Consider the following 21,864-nt stretch of genomic DNA (forward strand, 5'->3'; position numbering starts at 1 on the left):
CCTGGGTATACACCCGAGAAAAATGAAACTGATGTCCACACAGAAACTTGTAATGAATGTTCGCAGCACTGTTACTACGAAGTAGAAGTAGACAAAGAGTCAGAAAAATACAGATGTCCAGCTGAGGGATGGGTAAATAAAATGATACGTTCACACAATGGAATGTCGTTTTGCAGTAGAAAGGAATGAAGAGCTGGTACATATATGCTGCAACGTGGGTGAGTCTTGAAAGCATTGAAGTGAAAAAAGTCAGACACAAGAAGAGGTCACAGGTTGTCTGCTTCCATTTGTGTGACTTGTGTAGAATAGGTAAATCTATAGAAACGGAAAGGAGATATTGGATTGCTAGGGACCCGGAGGAAGGTAGACTGACTGCTTATGGGTATGGAGTTTGTCTTTGGGCAATGACAGCGTTCTGTAATGAGATCGTGGTTATGGCATACACCTTGCGAGTATCTACAACTACTAATATATTCAATTTAAAAGGGTAAAGGGGTAAATTTTATGGTATGTAAATTATGTCTCAAGAACACAAAATGAAACAAAAACAACAAAACCACCACATCGCTAGAAAGAAAAAAAGGATGAGTAATTCATTTCTTCTTCACTTCAGAATGTAACTTAGCACGGCACTCTCTGCAAGGAAGAGTTTTGCAGGGTTACAGTAGTCAGTCAGTTTCCCTTGGGAATAAAAGTCCCACGGTTTTCAGAAATTGAATTGTTTAGAGTTCCCACTGTGGTGGTGTTAAGACTCCAACGGTAGTGGCCCTGGTCGCTGTGGAGGTATAGGTTCGATCCCCAGCTGGGGGCAGTGGGTTAAAGGATCCAGCATTGCTGCAGCTGTGGCTTGGATTCAGTCCCTGGCCTGGGAACTTCCATGTGCCAAGGGTGCCACCATTTTAAAAAATTGCCCATCACACATCCTCTTAGTGGCCTGACTTGATTCTGGGGGCAAGTTTGGGTTTTTAAAGCAATTCTGTCATGGGTTTTATAAAACTCATAAGTTACCTTTCCCAAGAATATCTTGTGCGTTATTTTTGTCTTTCTACTGCTGTGAGTTTGCATATATATAAAGGATGTTTTCTCTTAAAACATGTCCATCCAACTTGCCACTGAAAGAGCCCGTGTTTGGTTTTTCTGACCGCAGAGTGCATGGGACATTTTGTCAAATATCCAGCACCTTTTTTTTTTTTTTTTGCACACATGCAGAAATTCCCGGGCCAGGGCTCAAACCTGCACCACAGCAGTGACCCAAGCCACAATAGTGACAACGCCAAGCCACCAGGGAACTCCAGGAACCTTTTTAAAAAAACGGTAAAATGTAATGGGGTCTGCTTTCAGAATTGGCGTGTCCCATATGTGGGTGATACACAGGTCTGTGTTTTATGGACATTACAAGCCAGTTTGTGGATCAATGAAAGGCCTGTGAAGAAGCTAAACTTGGTCTCTGTGAGTGAAACAGGAGAGACTGCCTGGGCCAGTGCTCCCGCGAGAGTGATTTGTCCAGGTACCTCTGCCAAACAAAGGCAAGTGATGGAATTGTCATGTGACCTTTTTGTGCCTTGAATGAGTTCTTTTAGAATTTCCCAGAATAGGTAGGATGAGATTCATCTCCATCCCTAAGCATCATGAAGGCAGAGTATTTCCCATCATGTTGTCCTGGCTGATAGAGGCAGTACCTGCCCGCAGATGCCTGTCCTTGCTCATCTTCATTAGATGGTGCAACCTGGATGTGGTACGCATTTTTTACCTTAAAAATGCCCTGCTTGTTTGGAAGTTACATCTTTTTCAATCAGATCTTCTTTTATCACCGTCATTAACTGGAGTCTTAAGGATTAATGCTCAGTGTCGTGTAGGGAAAGAGCGTGGCCTAGGAGTCAGGGTTCCAGGACCCTCATCTGTGCCAGTTGTTGACTGTGGGACCAGAATCACTGCACAAGGAAAGGGGTTGGACCGGGTGACAGTGTAATTTCTTATCAACTCTTGAAACTTCCTTTTTTTTTTTTTTTTTTAGTGTCTTTTCTAGGGCCGCACCCTCGGCATATGGAGGTTCCCCAGCCAGGGGTCCAATCTGAGCCGCGTCTATGACCTACACCACAGCTCATGACAACGCCGGATCCTTAACCCACTGAGTGAGGCCAGGGATCGAACCCACAACGTCATGGTTCCTAGTCAGATTCGTTAACCACTGAGCCATGACAGGAACTCCCTCAACTCTTGAAACTTCTGTTAAGATGTTTTGCTCCAGCTCAGTCATTCCAAGTCTCTTCACTTTCCTCTGTGATCTTTTCATACGCTCTTAGAGTGTAGCAACCTGGGTACCTGTGGCCACAGTAGCTATGAGCAGCTCACAACAGTGAATGTGCTTTTACCTGCCATGGTTTAAAGTGAACCTGTGGTTCCCCATGACCCTGGGGCTGGGAGTGCCTTCCAAGCAAAACAGCTGTGTATAGGCTCCTGTGTACAAACCACCATACTTTGGGTCCCGGGGCCTTGCCACCCAGTTCCTTGTGACTGATCAGCTTCTGAGCTGAGCGAAGCCATCCATAGGCTGGATACCTAGGAAGGCAGCGTCTTGTGACATGCCTAATGGGGTACCCCATACAGCATTCCCTCTGACAGAGGGTCTGAATGCAAGATTCAGAGAGAGAGCAGGGTCAAGAGAGAAGCTTGGAGGGAAGGCAGGTGACAAAGCTGTAACGGAGCAGACACTGACCCAGTCCCTAGTAGCAGTAAGCTGCAAAGGTAGAACCTGAGACAAAAGGAGTTGAAAAAGTGAATGTCTTGGATTCCTTTCGAGAAGACCTAGTGCAGCTTTGTACTTTGGCTTCACGTTCAGCTGCCCCAGGGATTTCCTTGGGGCTTCCCGCTTCCTCTTAGAGTAAATACCCATTGTGTGCAGTAACCTGTTTTTCACGACCTGAAGGAACCACCCAGGCACTTCTGGGAACTGGCATTCCCTGTGTGAAGTTAAGAATTTTCTAAAGTATTTTGCCAGGAACAACAAATTGGTTTATAGGTTTTTTTTATGCCCGAAATATACTACTAATCTCTGACGCATTGAAGTTAGCTTGTTAGCATTGCAAGACTTAGTTCATCTTTTTTTTGGAGGGGGGAGGTCATTCATTTAACAGGCATAGAAACACTGCACATCTCCTGTATGAAAGACACTGTATTCCGCCTCATTTTGATTTTATCTGGAACACATTTTATCTTTTTTTAACCTTATAATTCGATGAATTTTATTATATTTATAGTTGTAGAAACATTATCAGAGCCTAATTTTAGAATATTTCCATCCCAAACCCCCAGTCCATCCCTCCTCCCACCCCCTCAATTGTCCTCTTTAGTAACCATAAGTTTTTCAAAGTGTGTGAGTCTGTTTCTGTTCTGCAAATAAGTTCATTTGTATCTTTTTTTTAGGTCCCCTGTGTAAGTGATATATGTTTGTCTCTTGCTGTCTGACTCACTTTAGTATTTAGAATTTAGATAATTTCTAGGTCCATCCATGTTGCTGCAGAAATTATTTCATTCTCTTTAAATTTTTTCTATTTATTATGAGATGACAGTTCTGTGCTCGTCATCTTTGTTATTCTCGTCACTGAAGGCTTCATTTTTTGAGGGGTGGCGGGTACATTGCTGTCTCTAACAGCAGTCATTGAGTAGGCACTCGTTTCTCATTTACTTCTCTCAGAAAATTGGAGTGATTTTTTGCTTCTTACATGAAGAAAGTGAGCCTAAGGAGTATTAAGTAACTTGTCCTGGGTCACAGAGTAGTTAGTAGCAGAGCTGAGGCTGAAGCCCAAGCTCTTTCTCTTTGCCGCTGGGCTAGATAGATACCTGGTCTTTCAGTTCCCCAAACAAACAAACAACACCAATTTGTTTCTTCTTCAAAATCCCCCGGGCGCCTTGGGCACTGGCTGATGCAGCCTCCCCTGCGGGCCTTTGCTGATCCCTTGTCCCCGCACTCCCCATTCACCCCTCCGAGGAAAGGAAGCCTCACGCTTTACAGCCTCACAATCTTGGGAAGTCTGCAGCACTGGTGGCGCAAACCATCAGTCGCCCTCTCGCGACGTCTCCCTGAAGCACCTGGCAACCTAGCACAGAGTCCTGCATGGAGAGTTGGTGCTCGAGGTGTGTTTGTAGAGGTCAAGACCGAGTGATTTCCTCTCTTTCAACCTAGGACGCTTTACAGTTCTGTGCTCTTCTTGCTTTGGGGCTTTTATTATTTATTTTAGGGCTGCAGGTGCAGCGTATGGAGGTTCCCAGGCTGCACCTGGGAGCTGCAGCTGCCGGCCTACACCATCGCCACGCCAGATCTGAGCCACGTCTGCGACCTACACCATAGCTCACAGCAACGCCGGATCCTAAAGCCACTGAGCAAGGCCAGGGATCGAACCTGCACACAGCCTCATGGATACTAGTCAGGTTCATTTCTGCTGAGCTACAACGGGAACTCCACTTTTGTGCTTTTAAATGAAAGGAAATGAAATAATCACGAGCAAATACTCTTGTGTCTTTGTGTTTAAAGCCCATCTTTTAGATCCATGTGGTTGGGTCTTGTTTTTAATTCAGGCTAACAGTTTTCAGCCTTTTAATTGGAACTTTAGTTCCTTTATATTTCCTGTAATTATTGATTTGGTTGCATTTGGTTCTACCATCTTACTGTTTTCTATTTGTCTCATATGTTTGTTGTTTCTCTGTTCCTTCTTTCCAGAGAGTTATAAAACTGTACAACATCGGTGTATAATTTTTGCTTGAGATAGCCTTAAATTTTAAAAATACATAGCTTTTTATATTTATCCACCTCTTTAACAGTTTCAAGGATCTTTATTTCTTCCTGTACATCTGAGAGTTACCATCTAGTGTCATTTCAGAATTTTCTTTAGCATATGTTGTAGTGCAGTTTTGTTGGTGATGAATTCTCTCAGCTTTTGTGTTTGAAAATATCTTTTTTCCCCTTCTTTTTTCTTTTTTTCTTTTCATTTACTTTTTCCCCTTCATTTTTGAAGGTTAGTTTTGCTGATTTTAAAATCTTGAGGAGTTCTTGTCATGGCTCAGCGGAAATGAATCTGATTAGCATCCATGGGGACGCAGGTTTGATCCCTGGCCTCTCTCAGTGGCTAAAGGATCTGGCTTTGCCGTGAGCTGTGGTGTAGGTTGCAGATGTGGCTCGGATCCTGCGTCGCTATAGCTGTGGCATAGGCTGGCAGCTGTAGCTCCAATTAGACCCCTAGCCTGAGAACCTCCATATGCCTCGGGTGCAGCCATAAAAAGCAAAAAGAAAAAAAAAAATCTTGAGTTCACAGAATTTTTTTCTTCCAGAACTTTAAAGATGTTCCATTGTGTTTTGGCCTTCATTATTTCTGACCTGAAGTTAACCTATTCTTAGATATAATTTCCTGCATATGTCTTTTTTTTTTTTTTCCTTTCTGGCTGCTTTCACGATTTTTCTCTTGCCTTTGCATTGGCAGTTTGGCATTGTTTGCTTAGGATTGGTTTTCTTGTTTATCCTGTTTGGAGTGTATTGAGCTTCTTCGATCTATAACTTGATGTTTTTCTCTCCAGCTTTGGGAAGTTTGGTCCATTTTTTTCACTTTTTTTTTTTTGTCTTTTTGAGCTGCACCTGTGGCACATGGAGGTTCCCAGGCTAGTCCAATCAGAGCTGTAGCCCCTGGCCTATGCCACAGCCACAGCAAGGTGGGATCTGAGGCATATCTCCATCCTACACCACAGCTCACGGCAACACCGGATCCTTAACTCACTGAGCAAGGCCAGGGATCGAACCTGCGTCCTCATGGATGCCAGTCAGATTCCTTTCCACTGAGCCACGATGGGAATGCACATGTTTTTTGTGATCCATGTTCTCTCTCCAGTTACTTGTTATTAGATTGCTGGACATTGTTACATGGTTATATAGGTTCTGTTAGCTTTTTCTCAGTCTTTTTTCCTGTTCATTTAACTTCAGTTACACTGGCTTTTTCCCCCCTGCCATCTTTTGCTGTTAAAGACCGTGCAGTGATTTTTTTTCCTTTTTATTTATTTTTCTTTTCAACTCTTCAACCAATTCTTAGTGGTTCTTTTTTATAGTTTTAGTTTTTGTTTCCCCTCTGTTCATTCCTTATCCATACATTTTCTTTTACGTCCTTTAAGGGCTGTAAAACTCCTGTCTGCTAACTGCACATATGGGGTTGTCTTGGTGTTGGCTTCTATATGCTCCTTTTTTCCTTGAGTATGGGTCACATTTACCTATTTCCTTGCATGTCCAGTGATTTTTTTTTTATTGAACACTAGACATTATCAATGATGCATTATAGATATTTTGGATTCTCTTAGGCTCCTCTGAAGAATTTTTGTCTAGTTAATGGCAAGACTCACGTTCGAAACTACTGTCTTCCCAGCAGTAGCAGCAGCTGAAATCTCCAATCCCTTCCTTCAGTTTCGAGCTGCTCCTGCCTTGCTGGGCCCCTTGGGGACTCCAGCCAAGAACTGGAGCATGTTTTATTTGCAGATTTGGGGGTTCACTCCCCTCTGTGGTTTCTTCTCTTTCAGGGTTTCCTCCTAACTTTCTGACTTTGCCAGCCTTGAGCTCAGTCCACTCATACCCTGCTCCACGCCTTATGGAGGTGGGCATGTGCCCTCGGGCACAGCGTGGCAGGTTTACAGATTTCACCAGGTGCAGTTTTTTTCTGTCGGGGCAGACTCTCTTCCAGTTTCTGCCTCCTTTTGACCATGTATCCATGCCTTCAAATAATTTTAAAATATTTTGTCTGAACTTTACAGTTGTTATCTGTAGAAGGGTGGTGTGACCAAGCAGCCTTGTCCCTGTTGGAAGCCAGCAGCCAGTGGGGAGTTGGCTGTGGAGGAAAGTGCCTCAGTCCCTGCTTGGGGCATGAGGGGGTCCAGGGCTGAGCAGGGCACGCTGGAGCAGTTGTGTGGTGCAGCTAGCCCCGGGCAAGTGGAGTGGTCAGGGGATAAGGCCAGAGAGGTAGGCTGGGGCCGGCTGCCTTGCTGGATTGTAGCCGTCCGTCCCTCTGGCGGGGACTCTTTCAGCTCAGGGTCCCCTTCCTGGCAGAGCAGACGTGTAGCGAATGTTGGCAGGTGTCATGTGTTCTGACTTAGGGCTGGGGTCCAAGGCGGGAGGTTGGGTGTGTGGGTGACCTTGTCTCCCAGGCAGCAGCCGTGGAGGTTGCCCAGCTCCTCTGGGTCACGTGTGGGTCATTGTCTTCAGGCCTGGACAGCGAGTCCGCCTCCAGCAGCATCCGATTCAGCAAGGCCTGCCTGAAGAACGTCTTCTCGGTCCTGCTCATCCTCATCTACCTGCTGCTCATGGCTGTGGCCGTCTTCCTGGTCTACCAGACCATCACAGACTTCCGCGAGAAGCTCAAGCACCCCGTCATGTCGGTATCTTACAAGGAGGTGGATCGCTACGACGCCCCAGGTAGAGCCTGTCTCGTCAGGTGGTGGCTGGCAGATCCCCCGGAGCTGCCACTGCACTCCTGGCACCCACCGTGCTGGGCCCCCCGGGGCGGGGGCGGAGGTGTCCAAGCACAGTCTCGGTATTGGTTACCTGCCCCAAAGATGCCGTCTGTACCCAGCAGAGTGTCATGTGCTGAGGAGGGAGGTGGCCTGAGCCTGGAATGGTCGCTGCAGAGCTGGGGTGGGCGAGCAGGGCTTTGCTCAGGGGAAGGGTTTGAGCTGGGCTTTGGTAGGTGGAAGGGAGCTTCTTTGGGAAGAGGATCTAGAGCAAAGGAGGGCTGGAGGGAAGTGGGGGCTGGAGAGGATGAGCCTAGCCTGGCGGAGTCAGGCTAGTGATGAGAAGTGAGAGCTGAGGGCAGCAGGGGACGCAAGGCTAGCCGGGCGGCAGGGCCCTGCCTGGAGAGGGCCCCCTGGCCACACCATCCGTACCTCTGCTGTCCACTCCAGGGCAGGGGAGCTGGCACTGCCCTTGCAGTGTGAGGTGGACAGGGAGGCATGAGCTCTGTGGGCTCAGGTCTGTCCATCTAGCGTGGGCCACCTGCTCTGCCACGGGCTGCCCTGGGCGACCCTCCACGTGACCTGTGCACAGGGCAGAGCCGGGCTCTCAGGTCCTCTGGGCTGGGCCCTCTTGGCCTGTCTCGACTGTCCGTCTTTTCTGTGTCTGCTCTGGTCTCTCTGGGTGTTGCTCTGTTTCTGGCTCTTGGTCTCTCTGACTCTGCCTGGGTCTGGGCCACGGGCTGCTCTCAGTGTTAGGGAGGTAACCTCAGAGCCATTGACGCTGGAACCGCTCCCGTCCGTGGAGCCTGGAGTGAGGTGCCGGGGAGGGCGAGGCGCTCTTGGGAGGCGACCTGCGCACTCGGAGCTCCCCGTCGGAGCAGGAGTTGAGGGATGACGGAGTGGGACCTGGGGAGTCCCACAGCCCAGGGCTGCCTGGGGCATCCGCGGGGGGACGGACCTGCTGGGCTCGGTCACGGAGGCCCCCTTGGAGGGGTGGGTTCTGGGGCCGCCTGGGAGGCTGCCTCCCCAGCCGGGCAGGGCTTCCGGAGGAGGGGTTCTCCGCCTCCATTAGAGCAGGGCTTTCTGGGCAGGGGTATGGCTCCCCCCTCCAGGGAGTGCAGACTGAGGCGGTCGGCCGGTGTGAAGAGACGTCTGTGACATGACTGGGAGGTCTGGTCAGGGACCATGACCATCCCCTTTTCCCTGTTCGCCCCCCAGGCATTGCCCTGTACCCCGGTCAGGCCCAGCTGCTCAGCTGTAAGCACCACTACGAGGTCATCCCTCCTCTGACGAGCCCCGGGCAGCCCGGGGACCTGAACTGCACCACCCGGACGATCAACTACTCCGACCCCTTCTCCAACCACACCCTGGTAACTCATCTGCCCCCGCACCCGAGGGCCCCCAGCAGACGCAGGCGTCCTGAGTGGGACCTGGCCCTGGCTGGCTCGCCAGCATGCAGCCCCTGTCCCGGACGGAAGGGTGGGCCGCAGGCTGGGGCCGGCGGGACGCAGCGAAGTGGACCCTGTACCTGACTGCTCCACGGAGTTGCCAGGGTCCGCGTGGGGCTGCCTGGATCATTGTTCCTGGGGCTGGGGCCTGGGAACCCATGGTTTGGAATAACTGCCAGTGTGAGGAGGGGGCGCTGGTCCCGGAAGGAGGACCCCAGCCCTGCCGTCACTCAGCCGGGGAGTGGACGGCAGGGCGAGCGGCGTCCGCGCAAGGTCGTGGAGGTAGGGACGGGATTTCGTGTTTCTTTTCGTCCCATATCCTATTTCCAAGAGGACTGACCAGGGCTGGGGATGTTTTCCAACCCAAAGAGAGGAAGGAAAGGGTTTCTAGGCAGAGGAACTCGGCCCCAAAACGGGAAGGAAGGAGACATAGCGGGTTTGTGCCTCTGCACAAACTCTGTGGGTGGGTGTTTCTGGAGGGTTGGGTGCCCCTGGAGGTGCAGCCCTGGACAGAAGTAGCGGCCAGATGAGGAGAGCACTGGCGGTGTGCTGTGGAGCAGGACTTGCCCCTTTGGGGGACAGGGAGCTCGGGGTGGGTCTTAGGAGGAAAGAATCCCACAAAGGCTTGTTGTTAATATTTATTCCACTCTTCCTCCCACTGAGATGATTCCCGCTCCTGCAAAACGTAGAATAAGATAAGATAACCAGGGAGTTCCCGTCGTGGCGCAGTGGTTAACGAATCTGACTAGGAACCGTGAGGTTACGGGTTCAATCCCTGGCCTCGCTCAGTGGGTTAAGGATCCGGCGTTGCTGTGAGCTGTGGTGTAGGTCGCAGATGCGGCTCGGATCCCACATTGCTGTGACTCTGGCATAGGCCGGCGGCTGCAGCTCTGATTAGACCCCTAGCCTGGGAACCTCCATGTGCCGTGGGTGTGGCCCTGAAAAGACAAAAGACAAAAAAAAAGATAAGATATCCGTAACAGTCCTGCATACCAAAATGTGTAAAATCAGATAACCAGAAATTGTTTTGTTTGTTTGTTTGGTGTGTGTGTGTGTGTCTTTTTGCCATTTCTTGGGCCAATGAGAGAAACAGAGCAGAACTTGAGCCTGGAGGTCCACCGGGGAAGGAGCAGAAAGCTCCCAGAAAGGAATCTCTTTCCAGAAGAGAAGTACACGGAGTGCCTGGCCTGCTGGCGTTCCCTGCCCGAAGCCTGGGGACATCCTTTCAGGCTGGCAAGGGCGAGCCTGAGAGAGCCGCACCCCAGACCTGTGCTGGTCGGACCCTTCACTCAGCGATAAGAATGGAGGAGCTCCCTGGCGGCCTAGTGGTTAAGGACTCACCCATGTCACTGCTGTGGTTCAGGTTCAGTCCCTGGCCTGGAAACTTCTGCAGACCAGGAAAAAAAAAAAAGAATTAAGAGCCATTAGACATTTATGTGAAACCAACAGCATAAAAAAGGACTGAGAGAAACAGAATGGAGTCCAGGGAAACAGGCTTTTTTTTTTTTTTTTTTGTCTTTTCTAGGGCCACACCTGTGGCATATGGAGGTTCTCAGGCTAGGGGTCTAATTGGAGCTGTAGCTGCTGGCCTATGCCAGAGACACACAGGATCTGAGCCGTGTCTGTGACCTACACCACAGCTCACAGCAACGCCGGATCCTTAACCCACTGAGCAAGGCCAGGAATCGAACCTGCAGCCTCATAGTTCCTAGTTGGATTCGTTAACCACTGAGCCATGACGGGAATTGATTTCTGAATGTTAATCGTATATCCTGCTACTGTGCTGAATTCGTTGATCAGTTTGAGTAGTTTTTGGGTTGAGTCCTTAGGGTTTTCTATATATAGTGTCAAGTCATCTGCATACAGTGACAGTTTTGCCTCTTCTCTTCCTATTTGGATGCCTTTTATTTCTTTCATTTGTCCGATGGCTGCGGCCAGGACTTCCAGTACTATGTTGAGGAGCAGTGGAGAGCACGAGGATGCCTCCTTTTCAGGTGGTGGTGACCGTAGCAGTCCAGTTCTGAGAAACGGCTTGTGGTGGTCAGTACAGGCTAAGCTACTGTACAAACACTCCAGACAAATACAGTGGCTGAGATAAGAGAGAAGTATGTTTCCTTCTCTGGGGACGTCTGCGGGCAGTGCTGCATCATAGCCTGGTCAGCGATGGCCTCTGTCGCTGCGCTGTCCCCAGGTGGTGTCTTGGTCCTTGTGGTCAATGCTGGCCACCCGTACATGGACACCGTCTGCTCTCGAGAAGGTTAGACATGGAGGCAAGCAGTTCCCTTCTTAGGGCCTGGCTCAGAGTTCTGTGAGTCACCTCTGTGACATTGTTCCAGGAACTTTGTCACATGGCCACATCCGAGGCCAGTACCGAGACGCCAGCAGGTGACTGTGTTCTGCTAACAGCTGGGATTGGGGAAGCAGTGCTGGTTCTAGGGAGGAAGTGGCGCATGGAGACTAGGGGCAGGTAGCTTTGCTTCGCTGCTGCCACGTAACCCATCATGGAGCAGTGAAAATAAGTCCACGGAGATCGAGCCTTTTTTTTTTTTTTTTTTTTTCCAGCATGGCACCTGCGGCATATGCAAGTTCCCAGGCTAGGGGTCAAATTGGAGCTGAAGCTGCTGGCCTATGCCAGAGACACACAGGATCCGAGCCACATCTGTGACCTACATCACAGCTCACCAGATCCTTAACCCACTGAGCAAGGCCAGGGATCAAACTTGCATCCTCATGGGTCTTAGTCGGGTTCGCTAACCACTGAGCCACAAAGGGAACTCCCACTGAGCTGTCTGGGAAAATGCAACAACAACATTGGTTCAAGTGGAATCCCGTGTGCAAGGGTTAAAGAAGGGATGTTTACCTAGGTAAGAGGTTCAAACTCCACCTCTCTCTCCACTGACATTTTACAGTCATAAATCTTAGGTGTAAGACAACATTCCCTTTGTATTCCTTAGGTAGGACCTGTTAGAAATAAAAACTTTCACCTTGGAGTGTGACAAACAACTCTCTCAGCTTTACAGATCAAAGAGACGAAAAGTAGTAAAGATAAGGATTGAGAATCGGGAGTTCCTGCTGTGGCACAGTGGATTAAAGACCTGGTGTTGCCTCACCTGTGGGCTCGGGTTCCATCCCTGGCCCAGGAACTTCCATGTGCTGCTGGTGTGGCCAAAAAAAAAAAAAAAAAAAAAAATTGAGAATCGAATAGCACAATTAATAAATTTAGAGTAAGTGCATGTTGTAACGCTGTAACCGACAGAATACTCTTCAATGTCTGTAAGACCTTTTATAAAAGTAGATGCAAACAGGGGTTCCCCGTTGTGGTGCAGCGGAAGTGAATCTGACTAGGAACCATGAGGTTGCAGGTTTGATCCCTGGAGTCTCTTAGTGGGTTAAGGATCTGGCGTTGCCATGAGCTGTGGTGTAGGTCGCAGACGCGGCTTGGATCCCGTGTGGCTGTGGGATGCAGAGAGAGTTTTCCCCAATTAATCTATAAATCCAGTATCACAGTTAAAAGTCCCAGTTGGGAGTTCCCATTGTAGCTGAGCAGGTTAAGAACCTTACATAGTGTTTGTGAGGATGTGGGTTCAATCCTTGGCCTCATTCAGTGGGTTGAGGATCTAGCATTGCCGTGAACTGTGGCATAGGTCTCGGGTGTGGCTGGGATCCTGTGTTGCTGTGGCTGTGGTGCAGGCTGGCAGCTGTTGTTCTGATTTGACCCCTAGCCTGTGTGTGGCCCTACCAAAAAAAAGTCTCAGTTGATTTTTTTTTCATGGAACCTTTTTAAGAAGCTACTTTTAACATACATTTAGAAGAGCACATGTACAAAATAATAACACTGCCGGATTTGGGGATGGGGTGGGGTGACTTGAAAGGGACCTGCCCAGTCAGATACCAACATGAGTACATGATCAAACCTGCATCTGCCCATTGTTTGGGCAGGGGAGTTAGATCCCTATCTTATACCACGTGCAAAACTGAAAGGCAGGCATATTGCGTGTGTAAATGTAAAAAAGTTAAAGTGCTATGAAGAAATACAGGAGAATATTGACATAATTTTGATTTGCCTTGGAAAGCAAACTTGAAAAGCTATAAAGAAAAACACAAAGTTTACATTTAGAGCTTTATATAATAAATGGCATTAAGACAGTTAACGGAAAAGTGACAGACTGGAAAAAACATTTGTACCTATTACAGACAGACGTTAATGTCTTTTTTTTTATTTTTTAGGGCGCACCTGTGGCATATGGAAGTTCCCAGGCTAGGGGTCCAATCAGAGCTGTAGCTAACGGCTTGCACCACAGCCAGGGCAATGCAGATTCGAGCCACATCTGTGACCTACTCTGCAGCTCAGGGCAACACCAGATCCTTAACCCACTGAGCGAGGTCACGGATCAAACCTGCATCCTCATGGATACTAGTTGGGGCCGGTTACCTCTGACCATGACGGGAACTCCTCATATCCCCTCTAGATCAAGAGCTTCCCTGGTGCAGCCACCCAGTGAGGAAGTGGACTGGGGGGGGGGGGGTCGTGGTGAGGGCTGGGCGGCAGAGGGCTGGGCCGAGGAGTGCTGGGCCTGCCCGGTCTCTGAGTGCCTGAGGTGAGGGCAGGAGTGTCCATGCAGCTCTCCAGGCTGAGGCCCTGGCCTTTGCGTCTCTGCAGAAATCCGCCCTGGTGGTGCAGGGGCCCCGGGAGGTGAAGAAGCGGGAGCTGGTCTTCCTCCAGTTCCGCCTGAACCAGAGCAGCGAGGACTTCAGCGCCATCGACTACCTCCTCTTCTCTTCCTTCCAGGAGTTCCTGCACAGGTGGCCTTTCCTTTGCTACCTACCTTATTCCGACTGGGGCGGGCGGAGGGGGTGGTGGTGGGGGAAGTGGCCCGGGGGACAGCCTGGAGGAGGAGGCCTCTCCCTAATCCAGGCAAGCCGGGGTGGGGTGTTCTGATCCCGCAGGTGGAACCGGCTGCGTCCTGGGGGAGCTTTGGCTGACCCGCTGCTCCCTGCGGGACCTGCTGCCAAGGTGTGTGAGCCCCCTGGAGGGCAGCCGGGGTCCCCAAGGTGTCAGGGAGCTGGGCCCAGCCCTGAGTGAAGGCTCAGTATGTGTTTGCCACCTGTTTCTAACAGGAGGATGTGGGAGTTCCCGTCCACCTTCGGGACCCTCTGTTGCCGTCTCTGGGCACAGAGTACTCCTGGGGGGTGGGGGCATGTTCGGCATGTGCCCGAGCTGACGGTGACTCAGTCCCTTCAGGTGCTGGGCCTTGGGGCTCCAATTCGAGAAGAGGGGTGGCAGCCACACTGGGGGGTGGGGGCGCTGTCCCCCAGCCAGGAGCCACCACCACTGGTCACAGCCCGCTGCTGGTGCCGCCCATTCTGGAGCTCGGGGCCTCCACCTCAGCATCATCTGCCCTTTCTGGCGCCTAGACTCCCTCTCCTTTCCCTGCCTGAAGCTGGCCTGTCGCCTCCCTGCCCCGTCCTCTCCCTCCTCCTCTGGGGAGCTTCCTCAATACTGCACCCTGTGATCTTGCTGCATCTGCACCACCCTGGGCGCAGAGCTCCCCCGGGGAACCCTCTTGCACCTCAGGACTGCTGACGCCCAGAGTTTCCAGAGGCGCTGGGTGCACCATGCTGTGTGGTCCCTGTGCCATGTCTGCGGACCCCAGGCTGGCTGCTCTGGAGGGCCGGTGGGATGGGAGGACAGGGTGGGAAAGGGAGGACCCCTCCCACCCGAGCGCAGGGACGCGGCTGGCTCCTGCGACAGTTCCCCCTCCACCTGGGAACCGAGAAGCGGGCCTTTGCGGAAGGGGGGAGGGGAGGGGGCAGCCTCCCGGTGCTGCGGGCAGAGGCCCTGGCTTGAAGTAGGTGCGGGTGGGCATCCGGCCGCGTTCGAATCCTGCCTGGTTAACGCTGACCTCTCTTCTCTGTCCTCCAAGCCCCGACAGGGTGGGCTTCATGCAGGCCTGCGAGAGCGCCTATTCCAGCTGGAAGTTCTCGGGGGGCTTCCGCACCTGGGTCAAGATGTCCCTGGTGAAGACCAAGGAGGAGGACGGGCGCGAGGCCGTGGAGTTCCGGCAGGAGGTAGGTGGCCCCCGGCTCGCTGGCTTCCCCTTGAGTCCGGCTGGCGGGAAGCCTCCGCGAGGGGCTGGCCTTTGCTCAGGCGCTTCAGGGTGAGCAGACCTTCAGCAGGACGAGAGGGGACCCGGTGCCTGCTCCAGGCCCTTGCCCTCCTCACAGCGGGCCCGGCCCGGCACAGGGTGGGTACCTGGCGGGGGTATCTGATGACGCGGTCCTTAGCTCTGCTCCCCCAGGTGCTCTGAGAGGCTGGTGGCTGCGGAGGGATTCTTTGCTGGGCAGAGACTCCATACAGTGGCTTCTGCAGGGTCAGGTGCATGTGATCCATCGGGACACGGGAGGGAAACACTAGCTTGCTTTTTGCATTAATTAAAAAATCCCATCCTTTCTCTACGTTTGAATGTTTTAAAATGCGCGCGACATTAGCATGACCACAGTCATGCTACATCGCTTCTAGGAAGTAAATATGTTGGGTGCGCGCTCAGAACATCTTCCTAATGGGAAGGCTGATAACAAGCTGTCCCTTGTGATGTGCCGTGGTCCCGGCGACAGCCTGAGAGGACCTCGGAGGAAGGCGCGGCAGCGGGGTGGAGGGGCGGGACGTTGTATTGCATTGGCGGGGCTGGTTGTCAGTCACCAAGAACAAGGCCGGACCCGCTGTGGGGCTTCCGCGGGGGCAGTGGCCCTGCCCTCCTGGGGCATCCACGCCCCCACGCCCGGGGCAGACCCTCCTATCCTGTGCGTGTCGCTGGCTGGGCACCTGCGGAGGCGGTGATCCTCGGCTCCTCCTTGGAGCTGCTGAGGGGCCGCTTTAGGAGGGAGCTGGGCTGGAGTTTGAAGGACCCTCTCCAACCCGCAGCGCTGCCGGCAGCTCGAGGCCGGATTGGAGGCCGACTTTCTTCAGGGCAATAGGCTTTTTTCTTGCTGTAGGTGGTGATGACCCTTCCTGGTAACAGGCCCTTACCATACTCCTATTTTGTAAGATAACCGTCATCTGAGTTTTTACGTCGCACTTTTCTCCAAGAGCTCCACGCGGCTTCTCATCCGGCCCCCAGATCAGCTGAGAAAGGAGACCCCGAGGGTCTGCCTTACACGTAGCCCCAGGCCGCGCTAGCCCAGCGCTCCTGGTGGCTGCAGCTGTGACCTGAAACCAGCCGGCCCGTCGAATGTTTTGTGTGCCTTTTGGTGGTGTTGTTGGCAGGCTGTTGGCAGGGGGTGTGAACTCTTTCGAACAAAAATTTTATTTTATTTTTGGTATTTTTGTCTTCTTGTCTTTTCTGGGGCTGCTCCGGTGGCATATGAGGTTTCCCAGGCTAGGGGTCGAATCGGAGCTGTAGCCGCCGGCCTACGCCAGAGCCACAGCAACGCAGGATCCGAGCTGCGTCTGCAGCCTACACCACAGCTCACGGCAACGCCGGATCCTTAACCCACTGAGCAAGGCCAGGGATGGAACCCACAACCTCATGGTTCCTAGTCGGATTCATTAACCACTGTGCCACGACGGGAACTCCTCGAACAAACATTTTAAATGTAATGTGTTTAAAATACTTGGCTACATGTTGTTTCATGGGGCCGTCACCACAGCTCGGTGAGGCGAGCGTTTGGTCCTTGGTCCTGCCAGTGCAAAGCGGAGGCTCAGCCCAGATGACGCCCCTTGGACCTCGCAGCCTCCACGGTGGCTGTAACCGGGTCTCAGCACGCACACCTGCACCCTGCTGACAGAGGGCTCGGCTGGGCCAGGCTGCGCTGTTCCGTGGTGCCTGCAGACTGGAAGGGTTGACATACTTGCTCTTAAGATCAAATATTTTGAAACTTGGGATTTTCATGGCTTTTAGTGGCGGTTCTTACACAGTACTTTTGATGGTTTAATCAGGAGTACGGACAGCTAATGGCAGATTTTGGTGACAGTTGAAAACACCTGTTGTACGTCCCAGATTCCACCCCTGTCCTCAGCTGTGGTAAAACCTTGGCTCTGGAACCAGTCTCAGGATGTTGTGTTGGGAGGGGGCCATTGACAGAAACTGCCCACCTTGGCCAGGCAGGTAATAGCCTGTGCAGGAGTTGGTCTCACACTAGGAGGCCCTGATAAGGAGCAGGGTGCTGCTCTGAAGATGAGCCAGGAGGATTTGGGAGGGGCCCATAGAGGGAGGAGACGCCCAACCTCCCAGGATCCTTGGCGCTGGAGTCCATCTTGGCTGAGAGGTAGGTGCGCCACCAAGAAGGACCCTGGGCCAGGCCAAGTATGGGCCCCACAAGATGATTAGCCAGAGAAGACCCAGAAACTAACCCCATTCCTGAGGGCCACGGGGCAGAGCGGTTCTCCTGGGCTCCCTTACCCTGCTCTCTGCTGGGCACCCCTTCCGGCGAAGTCCTGCTTTGTTGGCCCGTGTGTCACCGTGGGCAGTTCATTTCTGCATGTTAGACAAGAGCCCGTCTCGGGCCCTGGCCGGGGTCCCCCTTCCTGCAACAGGGTGGCGGCTTTTGGCTCTTTCCCTCCATGAGGAGAGCCTCGGCCTCCGTCCCTCACGGCCCAGGCCAGGGAGGGACCTGGAGGCGGTAACGCTGCCTCCCCCTCTGTGCCTAGACCAGCGTGGTCAACTACATCGACCAGAGGCCGGCGGCCGAGAAAAGTGCTCAGCTGTTTTTTGTGGTCTTCGAATGGAAGGATCCCTTCATCCAGAAGGTCCAAGACGTGAGTATTGCCTGAGAGGGAGCTCCTGATGTCCTCGCAGGCTGTCCGCACCTTCTTCCCCAGCCCAGGGCACAGCCTGTCGCATTTTTATGACATTCATGTTCTGGGGCATTTGCGGGTTTTTTTTTTTTTTTTTTTTTTTTGCTTTTCGGGGCCGCATCTGAGGCATGTGGAGATTGCCAGGCTGGGGGTTGAATCAGAGCTGCAGCTGCCAGCCTTCACCAGAGCCACAGCAACGCCATATCCGAGCCGCATCTGCCACCTACACCACAGCTCTTGGCAACGCCGCTGAGCAAGGCCAGGGATGGAACCCACATCCTCATGGATGCTCGTCGGATTCGTTTCCTCTGCACCACAATGGGAACTCCCATCATGTGTGTGTAGTCAGTCTCATCTCCAACCCTGGACTGTTGTCCCTGTGAACATGGGGGCTTCATCTTTGGTTCAGTGTTTCTCTGGCGTCCAACACAGTGCCTGGTACAGAGCAGTCGCCGAGAGGTGACAGCAGATGAACGCAGTAGAAGGTATTCAGCTAATAAGCACGATTACTCTTGTTGGGGCCATTCTTTGTTATTGGTTCTCTGTAGGATAAGAATCTTTTTTATTTGTGGTAAGTCCAGGCAGAAAGGTACTAATCAGAAATGAAGAGGGCATCAATGAGTGTGGGTTTCTCAGACTCGCCGTCTCGGAAAGGGGGAATAACGGGACAGCTTTGCCAAAAGAGCATGAGACTCTAGAGCCAGTCCCAAATCTAATACCAATCATCACAAAATGTCTTGATGTGGTTGGTCGTGGGTTAGGGGAAGACATTTCAAAGCTGAGACGTGAACAGGGACGGTTGGAGTTCCCGTTGTGGCTGAGCAGGTTACGAACCTGACGTCTCCATGAGGACTCAGGTTCGATCCCTGGCCTCCGTGGGTTAAGGATCCGGCATTGCTGTGAGCTGTGGTGTAGGTCGCAGAGGCAGGTTGGATCTGGTGTGGCTGTGGTGTAGGCCGGCAGCTACAACTCTGATTTGACCCCTAATCTGGAAACCTCCATATGCTGCGGGTTCGGCTGTTAAGGAGAAAGAAATAGGAAGGGTCCCTGTGACATGGGCGGGCCCCGTGATCCTGCCACCGCTGTTAGGTGTGGCTTGGCCAAATACCTTGTGCGTGTACAAATAGGCGTGTGCAGACTTAGTTGGTGAAGGCTCTGTGGAGGAGTGGGCCCTGCATCTCCTCCCATAGGTGTGTGCGCTGACGTTTTTAACCTGCCCTGTGCAGTAGGAAAGCCCGTTACGGGCCAAGTAAAGCTCAAGGCCGCTTGGCCTGCGCTGACGCTCCGCTTCCTGACGGTCCTAAGCCGTGGCGGTGCTGTAAGCGCTTTCATCTGTAGCCTGAGGTCTCCCTGCGAAGTGGGAATTTAAAAGTGCTGTGAATTTGCCAGGCGGGGAACTCAGCCATCCAGGATGGAGCTCGGCCTGAAGGAGCTGAGCAGTCAGTGAAAGGACAGCCTGAGCTAGAAAGGAGAGATGCCCGATGGTAAGGACCCGCCAGCAAAGGTCATGGGCTGCGTCTCTCTGCTCCAGTCCAGCTGTCGGGGCCTGAGGGTTAGTAACTGCAGGTGGCAGGAGGGCGTCTCGGTGGCGGCGAGGCTCAGTCCTCGGTGGGGAGAGGAGGGCCGTCAGTCACTGCTCGGTGGGAGGGGAGGTCTCAGCACCCGTGAGATGGGGAGCAAATGGGAGGAACTGACCTTACAGACTGGTGTATAGTGGGGGAAAATTTTTCTCAAAGCGGGATATGACTTTGTGGATTAGGCCAAAAATGTAAAGCTAAGTATTGAATATCTTATTTGTGCAGAGGTGGTTTTTTTTGTTTTTTGTTTTGTTTTTTTGGTGGCCACATCTGCAGCATATGGAAGATCCTAGGCTAGGGGTCGAATCAGAGCTGTAGCCGCCGGCCTACACCACAGCCGCAACAACGTGGGATCGGAGCCACATCTGGAACCTACACTGCAGCTCACAGCAATGCCGGATCCTTAACCCACTGAGGTCAGGGGTTGAACCCGAATCCCCATGGATACCAGTCAGGTTCTTAACCTACTAAACACAGCAGGAACTCCCAAGTTACGGCAGTTTTAGAATCCAGTCATTTTTCTCATCACCCCAGTAACCTGCGGGGCCCTTTGACGATGAGAATCAAAATGGAAGCCCTTGGGAGACTTGTGTTTGTTTCTGTCTTGCAGATAATCACCGCCAATCCTTGGAACACAATCGCTCTTCTCTGTGGGGCCTTCTTGGCATTATTTAAAGCCGCAGAGTTTGCCAAACTGAGTGTGAAATGGATGATCAAGATTAGGAGGAGGTACCTTAAGAAGAGAGGTCAGGCGACGAACCACATAAGCTGACGCCGCCTGTGCTGTTCATAGAACTGCCCGAGTTACTGGAAGTTGTCGTGACTTCGGCTTCGGGGAAGCTGCCAGCAGTCGGGTACTCACTTGAAGAAACACTGCAGCTTCTCACCCGGCCCCCGAAGAGACTGTCTAGAGCCCAGTGACCCAGGTCCCGTGGATGACCTAACCTTATTTAAATATTTAAATTATTAATGAACATGTCTCAGCATCTCATGAATAGTGCTTGTAGAAGGTGGAATTAGATATAACCCAGTTTTCTGAAGGTTTGTGGAAGCGGCCTCCTTTCTTATTTTGGTATAGAGTTAAGGTCTAACAGGATAATTAAGGCTCTGACCTTAGGTTTTTCTCTCGAAGTTTTCATTTTTTTGCTTTTTAGGGCCACCCCCACGGCACATGGAGGTTCCCAGGCTAGGGGTCGAATCGGAGCTGCAGCTGCCAGCCTACGCCACAGCCACAGCAACACGGGATCCAAGCCGCATCTGTGACCCACACCACAGCTCACAGTAATGCCAGATCCTTAACCCATTGAGCGAGGCCGGGGATTGAACCCGCAACCTTGTGGAAACAATCCTAGTCGGATTCGTTTCCGCTGTGCCATAGTGGTAACTCCATCTCCTGAAGCTTTTAAAATGGATGAAAAGGGAGTGTGATTTGCACTCCGCCCCAGCGCTGAGTCTCCAGATGTGGAGGTCATCACTGCTCGGCCTTGGCGAAGATCAAGTGCAGACGTGGAGGTCATGCTGTGAACGTGCCCTGTGCGCGAGAAAGGCAGAACCCTCATGTCTCTGCGGCCGTCAGCCAGCCTCTGACCTGCTCTCTTGTTTGTTAAATAGTAAATGAGCCTTTTTTTTTTTTTTCTCCTTTCTGGGCCATACCTATGGCATATGGAAGTTCTCAGGCCAGGGACTGAATCTGAGGCGCATCTGTGACCTATGCCTCAGCGGCAGCAATGCCAGATCCTTAAGCCACTGCACCAGGCCGGGGATCGAACCTGTGCCCAATCAGAAACAATGCCAGCCCCCTAAGGTGCTGCACCACAGTGGAAGCTCCCTAAATGAGACTTTTTAAAAAAGCTACTGGAAATTTGTAATTAGATTTCTTAGAGCCTGACTAGCCACCTGTCTGGCTAGAATATTTGTTGATGCAGGTGTGTTTGGAGTTGTTAACATGCAGAAGCACTAGAACATGTATGTGTATGTTACATGGTAGGTGCCTAGTCTGTGTATTTTGATGATTTCATTAACAGGTAAATAAAAGATTAATACAAAAGGAATCAGCATGCCAGTGTGCATATCTGCCAAGTCAGTAGGCTCCGGTGCCCTTTCGTTCTGTGACCTCCAAATAAAAGGGAGCGTGAGCCTGGACTCCCGAGGTCGATGGGTCGGGACCCCCGAGGTATGTCATGACTGCGTCCAGGGAAGGGCAGGTGGGCCACAAGGGACAGTGAAGCCCCTTGAATAAGCCGTTAACTCTTGCTGCCCTACAAACCCACCCGTTTGAGAAAGGGGCACTCAGTTGACCCTCGAGCTTTCGGCCTGTCCTCTGACAGGGGTGAGTTCCATCTGGCTGTTTTTTACAGGGTTTCCATTGGCTCTGATTAAGGCTATGAAGATTATTTCCAGAGTTTTAAATTATTTACATGCCCTTCGCATCCGAAGAGGACTTGGTAGCATTTCTTGAGTTTCGTAACCTGGCTTGAGGTAATTCAAAATTTAGAAAAACTCAAACACACGAGTGGGGCGTTTCACATCCCATGTCAAACTGAGCAGCCAGAAACTGCTTTGGGGTTGA

General features: G+C 51.8%; 1 protein-coding gene across 3 annotated transcripts in view; it reads left to right on the top strand.

The window, feature by feature from the left end:
- Positions 1–20,498, top strand: part of PACC1 (proton activated chloride channel 1) — a 32,106-nt gene extending 11,608 nt beyond the window's left edge. For all 3 annotated transcript variants that reach the window (XM_047752837.1, XM_047752836.1, XM_047752838.1), the window contains exons 3-8: positions 7,232–7,441; positions 8,695–8,846; positions 13,585–13,727; positions 14,849–14,993; positions 17,572–17,679; positions 19,906–20,498. In XM_047752837.1, coding sequence (XP_047608793.1) covers positions 7,232–7,441; positions 8,695–8,846; positions 13,585–13,727; positions 14,849–14,993; positions 17,572–17,679; positions 19,906–20,067 — 920 coding nt within the window. In that variant the 3' untranslated portion in view covers positions 20,068–20,498. The remainder of the gene's footprint in view (positions 1–7,231; positions 7,442–8,694; positions 8,847–13,584; positions 13,728–14,848; positions 14,994–17,571; positions 17,680–19,905) is intronic.
- The last annotated feature ends 1,366 nt before the right edge of the window (positions 20,499–21,864 follow it).

Source organism: Phacochoerus africanus, chromosome 11, assembly GCF_016906955.1.
Source record: "Phacochoerus africanus isolate WHEZ1 chromosome 11, ROS_Pafr_v1, whole genome shotgun sequence".
Classification (NCBI taxonomy): domain Eukaryota; kingdom Metazoa; phylum Chordata; class Mammalia; order Artiodactyla; family Suidae; genus Phacochoerus; species Phacochoerus africanus.